Below are 23,138 nucleotides of genomic sequence, written 5' to 3' on the forward strand. Positions count from 1 at the left end.
CATTTGTGATGCCCCCAGATCCACAGCTAGCAGATATTGTTCTCTATGGGTTTTCCGTTTTGGGTTTCCCCTCAAGGCTTTAAAACGCCATATGCTAGGAAAAGGTTTCCACACCCTTATAAAGATGTTTTGTTCTCCTCCCCACCAATGTGGGACATCACACAATAATTTGTAATCAATGTGCTAGTGTTAGGTTGTCACATTTAAATATTTGATATTTGAACTTCATGAAATTTTAGTTATTAATATAATTTTTATCAGGGATAAGTATAATTTTAATTAAATTGTGTTGGGCCCTAAAATCTATTTGGGTTATTTAAGTAGTCAACTCAACTAACCAAAATTCTCGGTCCAAAATATTTTTCTAACCCACCCCAACACGTGAATACCCCAAACAATTACGGCGAAAGAATGTTCAAGTGGCAGGAGATTAGTAAATGATATTAATCTAAAACTCGGTCGTCTTTGTTTAAAGGTCGAGAGTATTAACGATATTTTATCATTTGAAGATACCAGAAACATTTTCTATAATTTAATTCACGATTTTATTGTAAATTATTATTGGTTGATAAAATTATTTCAATATACAATAAAAAAACAAAATATAAAATTAATGGAGAACATAAAATTTGCTGAAGTAATTTTTAAATTTAAGAAAAACAGCAAAAGAAAAAAAAAAGTAATTAAAATTTTTAAGTAATTAATAAAAGGAAAAAACAACTTAATAATTAATGAATAAATAAAATAATGAAAGTCAATATAATCTTCTATCCCATTCCAATAACGGGCATGTTTAAAATTAATTGTAAAATGTGGGTCAATTTTCTAAACATAAAAACTATTTGGGCCAGAAGTGTAATTTTTCAAGAAACAAAGGAAAAAAAAAAAAAAAAAAAAAATCCTAATGCGGGAAGAAAAGTAAGACACACGCAAGCCTAGTCGAAGGGAGAACTCTCGCCGTCGTTGTTCTGAAGTATTGCGCAAGTTTTTTTCTTCTCTTCCTTCCGAATTTCATCTCAATTTCGATTTCCTCTTTACATTTGTTCTTCCAAAGTTGATATTTGCTTGCAAGATTTTGTGGATTCATTGAAATAATCCTATTGTGATCGATGAGGCCGATACGGCTGCCGGAGCCACCGAGCCCTACCATGGTTAAGGCAGATATATTTGAAGGCGGGGTTTATGGCGTTATTAGGCGGGCGATTGTCATCGGTAATGGGTCTTCCGGTTCTGAGAATCAGTGTATCGGTTTGGTTCAGGCGCTTGGCCTGGCTGACAAGCATGTGCTCTATGTAAGTTCTGCGAATTCATCTTTTTCGAGGGTTGGAAGTGGTCTAGTTGTTTTTGTAATTGAAGTTATTGAAGTTAACTGTTTAATTGAAGCTCTATGTATTGCTTGTGGAATGCGTCGTTTTTTCTTTTTTGTTGTTGTTAAGTGCACTGCGTTACTTTGCATATGGGACTGGTTGTTATGTTAATCTAATAGTAAGAAACAACTTCTGTATTTCCAGGTTTGATATCCTTAGTAAATCCTAAAACTAGAACTGCTCATGACCTTTTTTTTGAAGTATTTGAAGGCTTGTATAGTGAAATCCCGAGACTAACAATTCTTATCTTATACGTGTTCCCCTCAAATGCAGCGGGTTACGAGGCCTAGAGGAGGAATAAATGAATGGCTCCACTGGCTTCCCGTTTCTCTTCACAAACGATTAGATTATATCATGATCCAGATAGGTGTTTACACTCGGATTTTGTTGCGATCCAAAAGGACAAAACTTGTGCCTCTATCTTCAGAAAATGGTGGAAGCATGGGCTTGTCCTGCATTTTAGAAGCTGACTTGAAGCATATTGTATCGATGGCTAAGGAGACTTATGAAAAGTAAATTCGTTTCCGGAATATTTTTATGGGAAATTTGATTATTGGACTTGATTTATGATGTGTGCTTGTATATTTCCAGGGATGGACCGTTATTGGTGGTTGCATCTGGTAGGGATACCATAACTATTGCAAGTTCCATCAGACGCATGGCAAAAGAGAATGTTTTTGTGGTGCAAGTATGATAACTATCTTTCTTTGTTCTATTTCATATGTTACTTGTATTTGGCTAAGGGATATGTTTGATGACCATTATGGAAGTTGAAAAGTTCTTTCACAAGCTACTTCTTTTTGCAATTCTATCGAGTATTTAGTTGGAGAGGAGAAACAGGGTTTCTAGAGGAGTCCTGCAAGGAGGTTTGGAGTTTGACACGTTTCAATTGCTCCCTTTGGATGTTTTTGACTAAAACCTTTCATAATTATCCTTTTTTTCCCCATCTTTTTGAGATTATTTTTGTCAGTATTTTCCAGCTTTCTTAATCTGGGCTCTATTGTGTGTAAATCTCATGTTGTTTCTTTTATTTATCTTATCTGAAGTTGGATTCTCCATTAAAAACAATAAATTATGAAGATGGATGATAATGGCAATAAGGGGAATGTCATCCTAGTAGGGGTGAATTGATTGGGATGAAAAGTTTCTTGGCATGAGATGCCGGACAGTTTTCTTGGCAATCCTTCAACTTAACCATTTTAGGCTTTTTAGCAACAGTAGCCTTAAGTGAGAGGGAGAGAAGACTTTTGACTAACCTTCTTAGAGGAGGAGTTTATTCTTTTTGTGTGAAATTATGTACATTGCCCTTGCATTGGAACATTAGAGAAAGAGCTTATTAAGTAAACTTGAAAGTACTGTAATTGTGTTAAAAGTTTTTTCACATGAGGAAAAACCTATTATTCTCTCTCTCTGTGTGTCTTTAAAGGGGGAATCAAGTTTCTTCTTTATTTGAAATTTTGCCCCCTTTTTTTTGTCAATCACCCCTTGCTCTTGTTTCATGTTCTCATGCTTTGGAGGTTGGTAGTTAAGATTATTCTATTATCGAGGAGTTTGTGCATGTAATTGAAGGCTGAACTTTGTATGACATTATATTTGTTGAGAGTCTTGATAGGATTGTTAGGAGATATTTCCATGATGATTGGTACAAAGTTCTTGCTCTTTAGTTATGTGAGAGTGTGGATAATTTTCTAGCCGTTAGGGCGATGCCTAATTGTGTTGACAAGTATGAAGCTAGGTTATTGAGTATTGATTGTGAAGAAGAGTTGGCATTTACTCTTTGTTTCTTGTGGAAGTTCAAGTGGAGGTGTGGTCTAAACATCAGAAGGCCTTGTTATGTATGTTTATGAAGATACATTAGGACTAGGAACCTCCACAACTTTGGATTGCTTCACATTTGTTAGAGATAGGTGTGGGTCTTTTGGCAAGTGGCTTTGAAGTAAGCTCCACAACATGGAGCCATGTATCATGGTGAAGTTGAACAATAACTATTTTAAGTTTTTCCCTTTCTAGGTTAAGGCCTTTCTGCTCTTAAATCTTTTGTATGACGTTTGTTATTGTTAGCATGGGTTAAGTCAATGACTCTTTTTTCTACATGTTTTTTTTTTTTTTGGTCTTTGTTTGATGGCTTTAGAAGTTTGAAAGGAGCTTTTTGTCGCCCCCTCTGTTAGTGCAAGGAGTCTTAATCATACAAAGCCTTTATTTCAACTTCTTCTTGAAAACATATAACCAAGTGGGACCCGCCTAAAAAACTCAGTTAGCTAGTAGAATGCTTTTCCCAAGATGTACATTACAGTCACTAGAGAAATGTGACTTAGTCCTCTAGGTATTTATACTCTTGATTCTTGGTGAATATTGTTGCCTGTAATTTAGTATTGTTCCTTCATTTTCTTACCTTTTGGCGAGGAGCAAAGCTTGTATTAAAATTTAGTTTGAGGTGAATAAGGGTCTTCCCTCAAAAATCTTAGGAGCCAGAAGGGAAAAAAAAAAAAAAAAAAAAGAAGAAGAAAGAAAGAAAGAAAGAAAGAAAGAAAGAAAGAAAGAAAGAAGAAAAAAGACGCCAATGGGCATAACTGAAGAGACTTGTGTCTGAAAAAAGGGCGGCTTTATTAGTATATAAGATGATTGTAGGTGCGATGGTTGAAGATAGAGAAATGGTCAAACAGCTTGTGAATGCTCGGAGCTTTTGGATTTTATTGGAACAAAACTAGATATTTGGTTCTCCAAAGACTGAACAAATGTTTTTCACATGCATACGCATGCATATGTTTTTCTGGGGAGGTGGGAGCACTTGTGTTGGAGTGTTTCGTGGAGTTCATTTGTTACTTGTGAACTGGCAAAAAGAAACTAATGAGAAGTTGGACCGAGCCTAAGTTACCAAAGTTTGTGCCAGCCTTTAGGCCCAAACTTTGGAGATATGAAGGGTTTTTTCTATCAAGCTCACACAAAGATTTGAATACGTGACCTCCGGTGGGTAGGTGTTACTCGATCAAGCCTCAGTTATTAATATTCAAGTCTCTAGTGGAACGAGCCTTGAGCAAGGAGGACCCACAAGAAGCAACCATTTGAACTGTTTGTATGGAATGTTTATTTGGGATGGATTGCCAGCGCTTGTGAAAAAGGAAGAAGCTCGATGGAAGATCAATTGTGGGCTTGAATTGAATGGAGACAATTGGAAGGAAACTGAACATAATAACAGGAAATGTTGGAAAGCATAGTAAAATGTAAGATGTCATTAATGAGGCTCTCAATTTTCAAGTTGGCAATGGTTTTAACATCAGATTTTGGGATCAGGCATTTATACAGAAAAATCAGCTTTCTTTAACCTATTTAACTGACCGTATTTTGCTGATAAAGTTGATTTGGAACGGCAGAAGCCCAAAGAATGTAAAATGTTTCTCTGGTCTATGGCTTACAGAAGCTTCAATACTGATGATAAGCTGTAATGGAAGTTTTCTCTTGGGCTCTTTTCATGTCTACCTGTAGATCGTGTTTAAGAGACAAAGAATCACTAGGTCATCTGTTTTTACACTGCCCATTTACGCCTAAAACTTTGACACTTTATTTGTGGTAAAATGGGGGTATCGCGTACCTGTCTTGGAAAATGGATGACTGGCTTATAAAAGACTTAAATGCATGGATTTTTAGGGGCAAAGCAAAGGTTTTGTGGAACCCTGCAACCAGAGCACTTTTGTGGCACATTCTGGAAGGACAAGAAAGATAATTTTTTTTTTCGATAATAATATTCAAAAGATTATATTCCAAAAGAACATAAACAACCTAAGGGTGGGGTAGAGGGAACCCCCCAAACAAAGCTATAGAGTGAGTCTTCCAATCGCTAATAATTGTCAAGAGGTCATTTACAAAAGAATTTCTTGTGTACAGATACCTACCAAGACACCATATTTTGTACAAGATTACAAAAAGTCATAAAACTATAAGAGTTAGAAGACTTATCGTCAAAGTATCTACCGTTCCTATTCTTCCAAATGTGCCACAAAATAGCTCTAAAGATGCAACTACCCATCGCCTTAGCTTTCCTTTTCAAATTCCACACAAGAAAACCTTTCATTGAACAGTCATCAATTTTCTTAGGTATACAAAACGATAATCCTAAACTTTCAGCTGAGAAGTTCTATGACCTATAAGCAAAATTGCAATGGAGGAAGAGGTGATCAATGTCTTCTGCCTCTTTCAAGCACATTCTACAACTTGCAGGTGACAAAGACCACCTTCTAATTTCCTTTGGATTCTGTCATCGGTATTTAAACTCCTACGGGCCAAAGACCAAAAGTGGGGTTTGTATGCTTTTAAACTGTCCCAGTCAGGGATAAATTGACCTTAGAGGTTTCAGACGCAAGACTCTAAAAAGCAGACTTACAAGAGTATACTGGAGCCTTCAAGTGCCACAAAATACGATTTTATGCCTCTCCCATCTGCACTGAGCTCAACTTTTCCACTAGGGCCACCTTACTATGTAATTCTCCAAAGAGCCCTCTTCTCAAGCCCCAATTCTAGGTTTGGTTACTATCATCTCAACAGTCAGCAACTAAAGCTTACATTTTGCAAGAGACAACTTAAATACTCGGGAAGCAAGTCTTCATAGGGAGATCTCAATCCAAATGTCGTCTCAGAATCAATAGTTTTTACCACAACCAGCTTTAAAAATCATGCAAAATGCTCAAAGGAGGAGGTACTTATTTGCAATATCAGCTCACAGTGTATCTCCTTTCTTCTTCTTGAAGTCAATAGTCATCCAACCTTGGGGGACACTCCATAAATGCTAGCAATGACCTTCTTCCAAGCCCAAAGAATGATAAACTTTTGAAGATATAAGTCTTTTAGATTTCAATTTTTTTTGTACTTTTGACACAACACGATTTCTTGGTGTTCTTTTAATTCAATTTTCTTTTATAATTCAGTTTTTTGACACAACACGACTTCTTGGTTTATTGAGTTTCATTATCTCTTATGGGTTTTTTTTTTTTTTTTTTTTTTTTTTTTTTTTTTTTTTTTTTTGCATCGCTTCCTATTTGTATCATAATAAAAGTTGTGCTTTGTGCTATTACAAATTTGTAGAAGCACACTCTCGCATTATTGAATATGTCCAGATTGAAAAAACTTCAAAGTTTGCATAGTTTTTAATGTAGTGCACAAGTTTCTCTTTTATTATTTTTGTGTATTTTTATTCATGGATATCTTTGTAAGGCCAGAATTAAGTTTTGAGTTCTTATATATATTTTTTATATTTTTTCTTTTGGGGTCAGATTCAACATCCAAGGTTGCATTTGAATCGGTTTGACATGGTCATTACCCCTCATCATGATTATTATCCTTTAACTCCTCAAGCACAAGAGCAAGTTCCTCGATTTATAAGGAAGTGGATAACTCCACGCGAACCTCCAGATCAGCATGTGGTAAGTGTGCTGACCATAAATATCTCTTATTTTTTTTCAAAATCAATGTTTAGGCTTATAATGTCATGCTCCCTTCTCTCCATTAACAAAATCAGTCTGTTCTAAAATTTTCAAAAATTAGGTCTTGACTGTTGGAGCCCTGCATCGGATTGATTTTGCTACATTACGTAGTGCAGCTAGTGCATGGCATGATGCATTTGCTCCTCTTCCAAAACCCTTATTGGTGGTCAACATTGGAGGGCCTACAAGTGAGTTTTTCTTAATATTGGGCCGTCATACTTGTTCAATCAAATTTTCCGTTATTCCTCATTCTCTTTGTTTTTAAAACATCAACTATACCTTGTTTACAATTATTACTTTCCTATAAAAATTATTATTCCTTGTTTATTTGCTATTGCGAAAGTTATATTATTAGCCCTAGTGTACGAGTGTCTATATAGCAGGCTGAATGATTGTTTTTGTATTATGCTGCATGAGTAGATTCAGCAGTTGGTATGTCTTTGACTGAATTTTGGTCGGTCATTGACATTATATTAATTATGCATTTTTTTGGAAAACATTTCAAAGACTAACTAGGTTTGAGAAATATTATATGTATATGTTTGAACAGAAACAAATTTGGTTGATGAATTAAAAGGAAAAAAAATGTTCAAGGATACCAGTTCCTAATTGGGAACAAAGAAAGACAAAATCAACCCAAAATTGAAAAGCCCAAAAAATACATGAGAATTAAGCATTTGAAGAACAACGAAATAAACATCTAAAAATGTATCCAACAAACAGCAGAAAATGCTCAAAGTAACTGGAAGGAATCAGCAAAGAGGGCTGCTACCATCTCTAGGAAATAAACCTAGTTTCTCCTTTGAAGCTTTGAAATTCAACTGGAAGAAGAAGCTTTCTGCGAATTCGAAACTATTATGTGAAGCACAAACCAAATGATACCCTATCCATGCTTAGGCCAAGAAGCTCTAAAGCTTTCGTAAAACCATGATTAACCTTGATGGAACCAGTAAGCTTCTCAACACTTTAGCTTCAACGATTTCCCCTTTGTTACAGGTATCTGGTCCCGTTTCCTCATTGTTTTCAGTTGGTCTATTACTGTCCTGTTTGAAGGACAAGAAGAATATCTAGCTACAAATCAACAGGGTGCTTATTTGGATAATTTGGAATGAGCGGAATGCTAGAACTTTCAACTACAAGGAAGATCCATACCATCATCAAGCATATTATTTATTTTGAATTTCTATTGGTGTAAAACTAGATCAAATTTCAAGGATTAATCTTTAATCTATCTTATTTCCGTTTGGAGAAGTTTTTTGTAACTTCATTTGGCGGCAAAGGAAAAAACCCACACAATAATCAGGAAAAACCAAAAAGAAACTATAGAAGCTTTGTCCTATGCAATTTCTGCCCCAATGAAATTACTAGTTGGCTGAGCTGCCAAACAAGCTTAACCTTTTGAAAATGGTGGAATTTTCTGAAGCTGAAGATAACAATTATTGAGGAGCAGAGAATCTTTTAAACCCAATGGAGAAGCATTCCCTGTATATTTTGTCAGAATAGTCTTGTTGCTTGAAGAAACAACCATATTTCCTCATTGAGTACCCCAAATGAAGAGTCTCATCAAAAGAATCTTCCACAATGATATCATCAAAAACATAAATCCGAGCCAATTCTATGCAAACTAACTTTGGATTCCAAATCAGAATCTTCGAACTTCTTGTATTCAATATTTTGAAAGTAATAAAACATTAAAGGGGCGAAGATCAACTACAAGTAAGAGAAGAACTAATGGTCCATGAATATACAACATTTTACCATGAAAGTTGCATCCATTTAATTGAATGGCGATTCTTTGGATAGAATGCTTGTAGGGATTAATGGTCCCATTTTGAGAAATCTCAACTACAGTAAAGAAAGTTAATTCAGATGTTACTCCAAAACATTGTTGCATTTAGGTTAGATGTATGGTTTTGACCAGATGTGATCAGTGGCAAACAAGGACACCACTGGACTGCTCAGACAAGGCACGGTGAATCCTCCAATAGTCGTGCAGTTCAAATATGGATGGTTGATAATGATGCAAGCTTATTTGGATGGTGCAAACGCGCAGACAAATTGTTGTCATTCTTTGCGCTGGACCAGTTTGTGTACTACGGTTTTGAAAGGAGAAAACCTTTTGGCATGCTGGAGAGTACAGAGACACTGTGCATAGGAGAAAGAGCATTGGACAAAAAGATGCACCGAGGGTCTAACATCAAACAAAATAAGAACTTTTATTGAAGTGTTTATACTAGCATGCAATCCTGAATTGTGTTGGTAGGTTTTCTTTTCGCTCTAACACCGACTGGTGTGAAAAACAGACTAGAGTCAAAAAGGTAAGTTTGCATTTTGCAGAAACATAATTTTTCACACTATGTGAACAACTAATGCTTTAAATTTAACACCTATATTACTCATGAATAAAGGATATAAATAAACAAATAATTCGTATACCACCTCTCTCCCTCTTTCCCTTTCCTCCCATACCTAAACATTTTCGGTCACCATGACTTCCACCACTAAATCACTCCCTTGGAATCACTCCACCTGGTCCATCACCATTGATAGGAAAACCTTTGCCATTGCTTTTGATGATCATTACCATTTGGAGCTGAGCTAAGATACTTGGCATACCAGAGTTTCGTTCCACTCTTTGCCCCTCAATTGGCTAGCCTCATCCTTCCACACCCTAGGCAATGACCCATGCACCTACAAATTCTTGAGAGAATTCAGATCCGAAGATTGTCCTCTAGTTGGAAAAGCTTAATAACAAGAATGACTATTTTGTGGAATTAAATCAACTGCAGCACTTCGGCTGCTGCCAATGAAGCCTTATTCCACCAAAATCCAATAAGCAAAGTTGGTTTTCTTTTTATTGATTGATCTCTGATTACCTAACTCAGGCTCGTCGCCACTCTCCTCCCACACAAAGTACCACCTCCAAAGAAATACATCAAAGATGGATTCCCTTGTTGAACCTCCCCACACGCGAACATTACAAGAACCTCAAGGTTGGGAGAAATAGAAGGGGTTCATCATTCTCCAATGTTGCAATCAACATGACGATTGGCCTAGTATATGTCAATAAATCTTTGCCTCTCCAACCATGCGTTGTACTATCAATCCTTTTATGGATAACAAGGCCATGCTTCATGTTTATGATTAACCTAAAAAAGTGAAGTTCTTTCTTTGGAAAATAGTGTATAAAACCATTAGCACAAGTGAAAATCTTCAACAAAGAATGCTCGACATGACTCTATTTCCAAATTGGTGTCCATTATACAAGAAAGAAAGCGAATCACAAAAGCACTTATTTATGTGATGCACATACGCTCAAACTTTCTAGATAATGATTCTCAATATTTTCGGATGACATCACATTTCCTAAGGAGGCAAAGGATTTATTGGACATGGCCTTATCGTACCATCCTTCAAGAATGAAAAAGTCTATGGAAAAAACTCATCATGACTTTCTTTTAGAATCAATGGAAAGAAAGAAATCAAAGAATATCTATGGAAAAAACAGATTTATACAAAGCTCTTCGACAATTTTGTTTATCAAGCTATCTCTTGGTGTAAATTGTCTAATATTTTTTCTTCCTAGAGTTATACCTCCCTCATTGTAGAGTGGGAAGGTCTTTTGTAAACATCATGGATATTACATTCCTTTTGTGAGTTTTAATCATCAATGAAATTATCTCTTACTAAAAAAATAAATGCTATGACTTCTTATGGAGAGGATGGATTGAACTGATGAATCTTCCAGTAAACATATGGACAAAACAAGTTTACATCAATCAATCCTTGTTGAACCTCCTCCCCACACGCCACCATTACAAGAGCCTCAAGGTCGGGAGGAATGAAAGAGGTTCATCATTCTCCGGTGTTGCAATCAACATGACGATCAACCTCGTATACGTCAATCAATCTTTGCCTCTCTAAACCACATGTTGTACTATCAATCATTTTAAGAATAACAAGACCATGCTTCATGTTTATCATCAACAATTGCATGTTCCCTCTATGGCAAATCATATTGGATTTTCATCGGTAAACGATGAATGTGTTTTCTCCCATTGATGACAATCACCCTTCAACAAGATGCTTTGACTTATGGAGGAGGATTGAAGTGATGAATCTTCCTCTAAACGTGTATGGACAAAACAAGATGATTGGGCAATTTCATTAGCTCTACTTCTGACCTTATTTATAGCAGAGTTGCTAGATGTTTGGACAATTGTTTATCTACCTCACAATTGTTTATCTACCTCACAATTGTTTATCTACCTCTTTTTGGCATGAATCCCGACTCAGTTGTGGGATTCTCTCCTTGGTTTTCGCTCCCTTCGCTTAACTGCTCAACCTCAAATTACAGTCAGTGATCATTGGATAGTCTAAAAAAGTACCTGGAATCTATATATTTGTCGAAACGTAAATGATTTGGAAACAGCTGCATGGGCGTAAATGATTTTGATCCATCCAACACATTTGTTGGATTCTCTTGTTCCTCATTTGAGTAGTCTTTAAAGGGTGATTTGATCAGATTTTTATCCAAGGAAGATTATTAAAATTTTATTTGGAAGCTCAATCTTGGAGCTATTAATCAGCTGATCACCTTCAATGGCGTATGCCTTCTATGAATCTCTCCCCTTCTTGGTGTATTATGTGTGTTTCTCAGTCTCAATATCTGGGTCACCTTTTCTACATTGCTCTTTTTCTTCCACTTATTGAGCCATCATCCTACAAGCTTTTGGTTGGTCTTTGGCTTTACGAGATTGCATCTGTGATTTCGTTGCCTCCACTTTTGATGTTCTCAACAAAGTTTTCCTTTGGTTTCTTTGGGGGAGAGGAATGAAGACTTTTCAGAGATTCCTTTACTTCTTTTTTTGTAGGTTTATGGATTTGTTTATTTTTCATTCTTTTGTATTTGTGTCAGCGTTATCCTCCTTCCTCTGATTTTTCTAATTTGAAAGTCCTCATGTAACGCCCTAATTTTCTTAACCTAATTAGTGAAGTCATCTATACATGCATAAATCTTTAAGCGGAAAATACAACATAAATAGTCTTGAAAACAATACCAGTCTTACATAAAGGTTCAAAATCCGAACTAAACATAACTCCGAAACGAAGACATCCAGTAACTGAATCCTGAAAATTGAGATAAAATAAATATTCAACGATTTAACGTAAAACCCAAATAAAAACATAAACTGCTAGCTATGCCATCTCATTAACTTCCATGGTAACCTTAGCTCCACCGTCAACCGTACATTGGTGCCTTGCCTTTACCTGAAAAATGTAAGTAGCACGTGGCTTGAGTATTTTATGAAATACTCAGTAAGTCACCCCATTGTTGGGGTTAGATATGCAAACACATGCAACATATGAGTGGGGCCTAACTTTGGTAAACTTTACATGACCTTGGGTACTTTTCTTTCTGGGTAGGGTTGGATGTGTAGTACTTCTCTACACACAGTCCATGTACGCGCACATAGACCCACCAGACGGGCTCGTATACGTACCCCTTGGGCCGATCTTGGTCGGGCACAACATATTACACGTTGCTGAACACCACAGAACAGAAAAAGCCCGCATGATATCATGACGAACATAAATATCGAATTCATACTTTTATGACATAAAGGGGAAGTATCTCGATGCAAATGACATACAAATATGCATGAGGTCCTATAACTTACATTACATGGCATATTACGTAATATGAAAATACGTTCCAATTCCATAGGCATTTCATAACATAATTCAATCATGCTACGTGTACACATGGCAACATTGATCACTTTCATGGCATATAATACTAGCATATCAACCATAACTTTTCATAACATCTAACAGTCAACATAATCCATGCATCACACAGTCATATCACATAAAATATGGTGCATGCAGGGGCCACAGGGCACGCACCATCATACAACACATAATAAGCTAACTCCAACAGTAAAGTCACTTGCCTTGATGGACTTGGCCGAAGCTACTCACAACAAGCTAATTCTAACGGCTAACTATGTCCTATAAGAACCACATAATATATTTAGGAACTTTTCGTAATGTATCCTAGTTAAACCTCATGTTAATTATCAAGGTAAACCCCTAACACAATCTGTTTTTGACTATTAAGAGCCATACTGACCTCAGAGGCAAAAACAAGGGCAGAAACGGCTTCGGAAGGGCCAAAAACCTAGATACAATATATTGTGTCGAGCCGACTTCGTGCACGTGTGAGCCGAGCCGAATTGTGTACGTGTGCGGAGCCGAATGTTGGGTGCGCGTCTGTAGGCTGAGTATTGGGCTGCCAATGAAACGTGGCCTGATTCTTTGTCCGAGCTTTGAGCTGAGATCGGAGGCAGAGCGTGAGGCTGTGTTTGTGGGTATTTGACCCAATCCAAACGTTTCGTCTTCCTAACCCGAAAGACAGCGAAACCCTAATCGATCTGCCTCCTCGATTCCGCCGACGCACAACACCCTCCACCTATTCTGACGAACACACAACGGTTTCAATGTCACTTCCTTGCTTCCACTCGATTCTTCCTCCGAAATAGCAACCCTAACATTCCGAGAAACCCTCAAAATACCCAGTGAACCAATTCACTCGATTTCCTGTCGAAAGCTCTCGATTTTCCGTTCTCTCAAACACACTCAGACAAATTTGGGAGAAAATTGTTTCAAGGCTGCTGAAAGGTTGTGCGTTTAAAACGTTTTCCATCGAGGCAATAATTGTCTTGCCGGAAATCACGCATATTTTCCGCCCAGAATAAATGCTACAGCATAATATCCTGTCATTTTTGGAAATAAAAATAAAATCTTAAAAATCAAGTTACGTGCATCTCATGGAATTTTACTTGGAATTTTAGAGGATATGTTACGTGCTTGTGTGCTTGACTTCGTTGGTAGTTGGGATTCGAAGCTGCATTTTGCTTATAATAATAGTTATCAGACGACACGTTATATGGAAAACGGTGTAGAACACCATTGTGCTGGGATGAGGTAGGGGAGTGTGAGTTTGTGGGTTCCGAATTGGTCCAAGTTACGAATAAGACGATGCAAAAGATCAGAGAAAGGATGTGCACTGCTCAGAGTAGACAAAAAAGCTATGCGGACTCAAGACGGAGGAATCTAGAGTTTGAAGTGGGCGACATGGTATTCTTGAAAGTGGCCCTGATGAAAAGTGTCTTAAGGTTTGGACGCAAAGGCAAGCTGAGTCCTTGATTTAGAGGACCTTTTGAAATTTTGGAGAGGAATGGACCCGTTGCGTATAGGTTAGCCCTACCACCATTACTCTCAACTGTACACAATGTGATAGATTATGAGGCCTTGGGTGTGGCAGAAGACTTATGCTATGAGGAAAAATCGTTGGGAATTTTGGCTTGCAAGGTAAAGACTCTACGCACCAAAAACATTGCATTTGTCAAGGTGTGGTGGAGAAACCAACTAATGGAGGAGGCTACATGGGAACGAGACAATGAGATAAGAGAGAAGTATCCAGAGTTTTCTTGCTATAGAGACTTTCGAGGACGAAAGTCTTTTTTAGGAGGTTTAGATTTTTCTTTATTTTTAAGATTTTATTTTTTATTTAAAAAATGACAGGATATTATGCTGTAACATTTATTCTCGCCAGAAAATATGTGTGATTTCGGCAAGACAATTATTGTCTTAATGAAAAACATTTTAGACTCTTTTATATCTCTATGCACGATCTTTCAGCAGTCTTGAAATTTTTTTGTCCCGAATTTGGCTGAGTGTGTTTGAGAGAACGGAAAATTGAGAGCTTTTAAAAGGAAATCGAGTGGGTTGGTTCACCGAGTATTTTGAGGGTTTCTTGGAACGTTAGGGTTTCTATTTCGGTGGAAGAATCGAGTGGAAGTAAGGAAGTGTCTTGGTTTTCGGCCCTTCCAAAGCCGTTCTTGCCTCTGAGGTCAGTATGGCTCTTAATAGTAAAAAAAAGATTGTGTTAGGGGTTCACCTTGATAATTAACGGTTTAACTAGGATACGTTATGAAAAGTTCCTAAATATATTATGTGGTTCTTATAGGATGTAGTTAGCCGTTGGAATTAGCTTGTTGTGAGTAACTTCGGCCAAGGCCATCAAGCAAGTGACTTTACGGTTGGAGTTAGCTTATTATGTGTTGTATGATGATGCATGCCCTGTGGCCCCTGCATGCACCATATTTTATGTGATATGACTATGTGATGCATGGATTATGTTGATTGTTGATGTTATAAAAAATTATGGTTGATATGCTAATATTATTTGCCATGATAGTGATGAATGTTGCCATGTGTACATGTAGCATGATTGAGTTATGTTATGAAATGCTTATGGAATTGGAACGTATTTTCATATTACGTAATATGCCATGTAATGTAAGTTATGGGATCTCATGTATATTTGTATGTCATTTTCATCGGGATACTTCCTCTTTATATCATAAAAGTATGAATTTGATATTTATGTTCACCATGATATCATGCGGGTCTTTTCTGTTCGGTGGTGTCCGTTGACGTGTAATACATTGTGCCCGACCAAGCTAGGCCCGCCTGGTGAGTCTATGTGCGCGTACATGGGCCGTGTGTGGAGAAGTACCACACATCCAACACTACCCAGAGATGGCATAGCTAGCCGTGTATGGATGACGTCACTAATTAGGATAAGAAAATTTGGGGCGTTACATCTCTCATGTAATCCACCAGTTGGTGTTGGGAGCTTTTGCTCCTTTCATTTCGATCATAATAATAATAATAATAAATAAAGTCATATACTGTTGAGAAACCTTCATTGCTTTGCTGTTTGTGTTTGTAATTTTGGAGGGAGTCACAGTGCTGGCATTTAACCTGCTTTGTCAAGGCTGTGAATGTTAGGAATGGTAGTAGGGAATCTTGAGGGATTTGTTTACAAAGCAGAACAATAGCTGAAGTCAATGCAGAATTTAGGGTGGTCTTTCTAATTGTGCTGCTTAGGCAATGTCGGGAAACATTTATCATCCATGATTTATAGCTATTATCTTCTTTTTCCATATGCCTTATATCTGTTTATTTTGTTTTTGTTTTTTTTTTTTTTTTCTCGTTTTGTTCATTAAATATGCGAGGGAAAATTGCCTAGGGGGTTATACTGGCGCCTTGTGCCCTCTTTTCTTTATTTTCTCTTCATTTTGCTTACTGGATACAAGTAATGAAATAGGAGTACGATAGTTTCTAGTGTCTAAGTGTAGAAGAGGAGATATATTGACGTTCTCAAATTTCAATCCAGATCAATAGTAGAACCACGGGTTTGAATTAATTTACAATTTGTATACACAAGTCATAAGTCTCAGAATTTTCACTGCATTTTTGTTGGTGAGATCATGTGAATAGAGAATAAATAGATAACATGCTTTTGAATTATAATATGATTTCTGCAGGTAGCTGTCGATATGGTGTGGATCTTGCAAAGCAGCTGGTAACCGGTTTGCTGAGTGTTCTTGCAAGCTGTGGAAGCGTCAGAATATCCTTCTCAGACAGAACTCCTGAGAAGGTAGTGTTGAGAACAAAAATCTTAGTAATATCCATCTGTGACCTTTCTTATACGTTATTCTTTTCTTGACAGGTATATAACGTTGTTGTGAAAGAACTTGGGGATAATCCAAAAGTTTACATCTGGGACGGACAAGGTTCGTTTTCTATGAAATGAGTTTATTGAGTTCGTCTGTAGTTTTGAAGTATTGTTGCCATTTTTGCAAATTTAATTCAGTAATTCAATATTAATATTCGTCAGAGCCAAATCCACACTTGGGCCACTTAGCTTGGGCAGATGCATTTGTTGTAACCGCAGATTCGGTTAGCATGATAAGTGAGGTTTGCAGTACTGGGTATGATTGTCCATCTCACGATTAATCCCCCTGCTTTCATTTTTTCAGTGTTTTAGTCACAGTTTATACCTTGGTGTGTTGATAATTCCTGTGTTATAATTGCAGGAAGCCTGTCTATGTCATTGGAACTGAGCGCTGTAAGTGGAAGTATTCAGCGTTCCACAAATCTTTGAAGGAGAGAGGAGTCATCCGCCCATTCACAGGCACTGAGGATGTAAGTGTTTTTTTAATTCCATGATGCTTCACATACTTAGTGACCACGCTGATACATGTCTCTCGATGTTTTTTCCTTCTTTGAATGCGTGATCTAATTAACTCATTGTTACAAAATTAAATGCTAGCATGGAGAACGGAACGAATATTCTGAAATTATCTCATCTTAGTGTTCTTGTGTTAGATCCCACATCGGTTGGGAGGAGAACGAAACACCCTTTGTAAGGGTGTGGAAACCTCTCCCTAACTGACGTGTTTTAAAAACCTTGAGGGGAAGCCCGAAAGGGAAAGCCCAAAGAGGACGATATTTGCTAGCGGTGGGCCTGGGCCATGACAAATGGTATTAGACACGGGGCGATGTGCCCACGAGGAGATTGTTCCCCGAAGGGGGTAGACACGAGGCGGTGTGCCAGCAAGGATGTTGGGCCCCGAAAGGGGTGGATTTGGTGGGGGTCCCACATCGATTGGAGAAAGGAATGAGTGCCAGCGAGGACGCTGGGCCTTGAAGGGGGTGGATTCTTAGATCCCACATTAGTTGGGGAAGAGAACAAAACACCCTTTATAAGGGTGTGAGAACCTCTCCCTAGCAGACGCGTTTTAAAAATCTTGAGAGGGAACCCGAAAAGAAAAGTCCAAAGAGAACCGTTCTGCTAGGGGTGGACCTGGGCAGTTACATCTTGTTTGGCTTAAAGTTTGTCTTGTGCTACTATTACAGACACCTTCTTCAATTCAACTGAGTAGTTGTCAGCCGTATAATATTACTTCATTACGACTTGTCTTGTTATATATAAGATCATATTACGTAAGTTGATCCAAGTATACTCTGTTATATATAATATTGTTGACGGCTTATTCATTTCTAAATGGTGTACCGATATATCTTTTGGGGGACTACTTAACGATTTTTTTTAAGAAACTATTTACAGTTAAGACAAATCGAGGAATATATTGATGCTGATGTTGATAACCTAGATTTATGAATATGGAACACTGATGTCTTAAGATACATAATAGGAATCAAAAGGTCTTGTATAATTGGTTGAGTTATTAAATAAAACTTTTAAGTCTTGCTTAATTAAATTCACAATCTGATGTTCTTATTACATTTATTTTTAAACGTAAGTAATCACATGACTGAGGGAAATTGATTTCAATAACAGTGTTAATCTTAATCTTAAAGCACATTCTTGGAACATAAAGTTAGCATGGGAAAACAAGTTATTCCTTTCCCTTACTTTACAGTCTCACAATTGCATTGCTTCTCTGTCTTCGTCGTCTTCTTTCTTCTTTTCCTCTGTTCCCTTGCCTTATTTATGGAACGAGGTAAATGGGCTTCTCTCCTTCACCTATTCTATTGGTCTAACTGTAAACTCGGTTGCTTCGCTCCTTAGCTTTGCTTTAAGACTCCTTCATGCCCCTGAGTAAATAGGGCTCTGGCTGAGAAGAGAATAATCCTGAACCTTCTTTCACTGTCTTTGTCTTCTTATATTTTTTTTGTCTTCTTCTATTTTTTGAGAGAATTAGGGAGAAGTAGCAGATGTTAAAAGACGTGATATCATTGACAAACATGTTGACACCTCATTGACTTCCCCAACAATCTGTTATACTGTTCACTAGGAACTTGCCTTGAATCCACAAGACCCAAGCCTCAACGCCTTTGCATCAGCTTAGATCAACACTAGGTGAAGGTTCTAACGGATTCACCTTTGGTCAAAGACAAAGAGATAAGAGAACTAGTTCATATCTCAAAGTTAAAACACTTCACAAGTTTGGTGACCAATCAATCTAATGCTTCAAAACATGCAACCTAAACACAAGGCTTGCATAGGGGTAGAATGGAGCCTCCTATGGGTTTATATAGCCAAGCAGTTAAACAACTTTCCTTGATTCTCCGTACGACAAACAAGTAAGGTTTTATATAAGGTATCGTGACAGTCTTGTCTTAGTTTTTTCCATAGCTCTCTCGCTCTTGGGACACGCCATCGGTTTCCTTTTGTCAGCAAAAGGTCCCCTCAACCCATAACTGTGTAGTCTTCCGGCTCTAGCTAGCTCAACAACACGCCTTGAACAAGCATAACCATGACATTGGATGACCTCGTGAGCCAACATATGCACGCAACCTGGTGGACCTTGTGTGCACGCAGGGCTAGGCTAAATGCTTGGTAGATATGGTGTGTGTGTAGATGGGCTTGTTGGCCAAGCTAATGGGTGCCACACGAGCATGGGTCGATGGGCCATAGGTCAAGCAGTTGGGCTAGTTATTTGGAAGTTCTTCTTGAGCTCAACTTTGGAAGTTCTTCTTGAGCTCAACTTGGGCTGCTCACCTAATTAGATTCCCACGTGTTTGATCAAGACCATGATCACATTAATCTGTTTCCTGTTTTTTAATTGACAATAATAGATGAACATAGAAATAAATGAAGAAATCTCATTAAAAACCCCTTGATTGCAGAACTATTTTTAATACACGAACGTGTCTCTACTTTAATTATATTATCCAGTACTTGGGAAAATTTATCATCAGATTCTATTTGCATTTACACGTTTTAGTGTTCCAGATTCCCTATTTTTGAGGCAGGTCAGTTGTCTTGTTATCATACCCCGGATAGAACTTTGATTTTCTTCAGTTTGAGTCAGTCTTTTTCCTTGGAGGCTTGGACCATGGAAAACTTAAGATGTTTCAGTATCAGTTCCTAATTTTGATATCTTTTTTAGATTCCTTTCACTGTAGAGCTAGAAAGCGATGGATACTTTTGTCTAGTATAATTCTGTAATAGCCCAAGCTTACCGTTAGTAGATATTGTCTGCTTCTGTCCGTTACGTATCACCGTCAGTCTCACGGTTTTTAAACGTGTCTACTAGGGAGAGGTTTCTACAACCTTATAAGAAATGCTTCGTTCCCCATCTGTTGATGTGAGATCTCACAGATTTTGTCTTTTTCAATATAATTGATAGCATTTGGCCATTCTTCTCTGCTTGGCGACAAAGTTGAAAAGAATATCTTGGATGTGGTGGCTTTTCTATTTGATGCGAAATAAAAGTTAACTAGTTAAGACAAAGCTTCATATTCCTTCTGATGTTGACTAATGGATGTTTGATGCCCCTTTTATATATTCTGTTTAACATTTCAGATCTCGGAGAGCTGGAGTTACCCTCCACTGAACGACACAGCAGAAGCAGCTACTCGGGTGCGGGATGAATTAGCCAAGCGCGGCTGGAGAATACGACCATAGGGGAAGTCTGTGGATATGTGTTACGTTACACACACTGCTTCATTTGTCATAAAAAATGGCACCCCTTCACCTTTTGAGCATTACTTTTGTACACTGGTGCACATAGGAACAGAGAACTACAAGCATTAATGGTTTCAAATCCAATTCTTGGACAAAACTTGAGATAAGAATAATGAAGCTAGCAGCTGTTTGTTAGTGCGGCTTGTATCATATGCAGAGGCTTTGGCTTGCTCTTTTCCACAGATCTGGCAGCTCTTAGATTTTGATCAGCAAAATTTTTATACCGTACGGTGAAAAATATGTTTATTGTAAATTGGGTTAATTGTATTTGTTTAAAATAAGCAGAATGTTAAATGGTTTTGTTAGTAGCTACTGTTGGAACAAACGACTATGAAACTGACCATTGGTTTAGTGGAAATTAGTTACATCTGTGTATAAATCATTGGTTTAGTGGCCCATGCTTTACTAATTGAGCTTTGCAGCCATTATTATCTTTTAGATAAGCTTACACTCATTCCTCATTCGTATTGGTTCATGTAGCTATGACTCGAACTTTATGCTCTTTTAACGTAAAAGGTGGCCAGTCATTCATCAATGCCTAGGAATTCACTTAACATCTCGGCGGAGGGATTGAATACCCGCGTCTGATCGAAGGTCCATTTTAGTTTCTCCTAACATAAAGGCGAGCTTTTCTAGGTGGGTCGCTTTGTGCAAGACATTGCTTAGGACTAACCGGTCACATGATAGGTGCCTGATTGACTTTGCGCACGCTTCCTTCGGCCCTTTGCCTATTGGCTTGGCACGCAAGCTACCTTGATCCGACGTTATGCCCAAAACCTCCAACAAGCCCACCAGTCTTTTGCTACCTAAAACTCCGCCAATTAAGCGCATAAGAACTTACAACACCAAACTCCGCCAATTAAGCGCATAAGAACTTACAACACCCAACACAACATTATGACCTCTAAATAGTATATGTGAAATTTATAATAACACTCTAAAAATGGAGTCATAGTCTTACACATTTAATTTGTACAAGAAATTGGAAATAATAGTCTATTAACATAAAAAAATGAAATAAACCACCTATCGACTATTAAATGTAAATCCATGCATGTTATTGCCCTATCTTGACTTTAATGGCATTTTCAGCATTCACGGCTATTCGTGTAGAGGCGTTTTACCTTTACCTCAAAAATATAAGAGTAGCATGTGACTTAGCGTTATACCTTTACCTAAAAAATATAAGAGTAGCATGTGACTTAAGTATTTTAAGAAATATTCAGTAAGTCATTCCACTATTGAGGTTAGCAATGCAATCACATGCATAACATGATTGAGACCTATCCTCTAAAACCTTAACATGGCCTTGGACTTTTTCCAGTTATGGGCCGGGTTGAATGTATGATACTTCCCCACACACGGTCCACGCACGCACATATGGATCCACCAGGCGGGCTCATAGACGTACTCCTGACCTGACATGTCGTGCACAACATGTTACATGTCGTTAAACGACACAGAAAAGGAAAGGCCCCATGATATCATGACGAACATGAATATCGAAGTTACGTGTCCGTACTAACATAACATAATGGAGAATTATCCCGATGCACATGACATATACATGCATGAGATCCCCATGATTTACCTTCATAGCATAACAATAACATCATTCCCTTTTTCCTTTCATCCATGACATATTACATATATGCATTATGTATACATGGAAATCATCATATAATCCATCACAAACTTTACATGGCATACATAGCATTTCAATTTATTCATAACATAGTGTAATGGATATCACATGCATACATAGCATAGCATCACATGTAATACATAGAGCACATACGCATAACATAAAATAAGATGGTGCATGCAGGGTCACAAAGCCTATAGCATCCTAAGTCATCCAATTATCTAACTTCAACAACAAGGTCACTTGGTTGCCTTTGGCCGAAGTTAGTAATTATTCTGTAATTACTTCAAAAGCTATGTTTCAACATTCACTGTCACCTATATCAACCCATACTACGTACTTAGGACATATCAATATCTTAGTGTAGCTAAACGTGAGAATTACTTTCCAATATAAGTCATAAATGTTAGGATCGATATCAGTCGTTAGCTCTGATACTAGTTGGAGCCAGGCGGAAGTCAAAGCCAGGTGGAAGTCAGAGCCAGGCATAAGTCAGAGCCAGGCGGAAGTCAGAGCCAGGCGGAAGTCAGAGCCAGGCGGAAGTCAGAGCCAGGCGGTGTCAGAGCCAGGCGGAAGTCAGAGCCAGGCGGTGTCAGAGCCAGGCGGTGTCAGAGCCAGGCGGTGTCAGAGCCAGGCGGAAGTCAGAGCCAGGCGGTGTCAAAGCCAGGCGGTGTCAAAGCCAGGCGGAAGTCAGAGCCAGGCGGAAGTTAGAGCAAGGCAAAATTCACCACGATCTGTGAAGATGGAAAGTTCAAAGATTGGAATTGAGAAGTTCGATGGATCCGATTTCGGTTTCTGAAAAATGCAGATTGAAGATTATCTGTACCAGAAAGATCTTCACGAACCTCTGTTGGGGGTGAAGCCGGATACCATAACCACGGAACAGTGGAAGCTCAAGGATCGACAAGCCTTGGGGCTGATCCGGTTGACGCTATCCAGAAACGTGGCGTTCAACATTATCAAGGAGAAGACAACGTCAGGTCTGTTGAAGACACTGTCGAATATGTACGAAAAATCGTCGGCTATGAACAAGGTGTATTTGATGCGGAGATTGTTATGAGTCCTTGTGAGAATTGCGTTATGAGCAAACATAAACGAGTTAGCTTCACAAAGACTATAGAGAATTGAAGAAAAGTACCGAAAGCATCGCTGAAACTCCAGAGGAAGTTGCATCGGCCGGAAGCGTCGCTGAAACTCCAGAGGGGGTTGTGTCGGTTGGAAGCGTCGCGAAACTCCAGAGGAAGTTGCGTCGGCCGGAAGCGTCGCTAAAACTCCAGAGGGGGTTGGGTCGGCCGGAA

At 38.1% G+C, this 23,138-nt stretch overlaps 1 protein-coding gene across 1 annotated transcript; it reads left to right on the top strand.

Annotated features, from left to right (window-relative positions):
- The first annotated feature begins 892 nt into the window (after positions 1 to 892).
- Positions 893 to 20,604, top strand: ELM1 (fission ELM1-like protein (DUF1022)). The gene is made up of 10 exons (XM_023664942.2): positions 893 to 1,292; positions 1,641 to 1,879; positions 1,959 to 2,055; positions 6,632 to 6,781; positions 6,903 to 7,029; positions 16,243 to 16,355; positions 16,428 to 16,491; positions 16,596 to 16,689; positions 16,795 to 16,903; positions 20,034 to 20,604. Exons 1-10 carry the CDS (start codon positions 1,110 to 1,112, stop codon positions 20,133 to 20,135), a joined length of 1,278 nt encoding a protein of 425 aa, XP_023520710.1. The 5' UTR covers positions 893 to 1,109; the 3' UTR covers positions 20,136 to 20,604.
- Positions 20,605 to 23,138: the final 2,534 nt, after the last annotated feature.

This window comes from Cucurbita pepo, chromosome 20 (genome assembly GCF_057944985.1).
Source record: "Cucurbita pepo subsp. pepo isolate OVF chromosome 20, ASM5794498v1, whole genome shotgun sequence".
Lineage (NCBI taxonomy): Eukaryota > Viridiplantae > Streptophyta > Magnoliopsida > Cucurbitales > Cucurbitaceae > Cucurbita > Cucurbita pepo.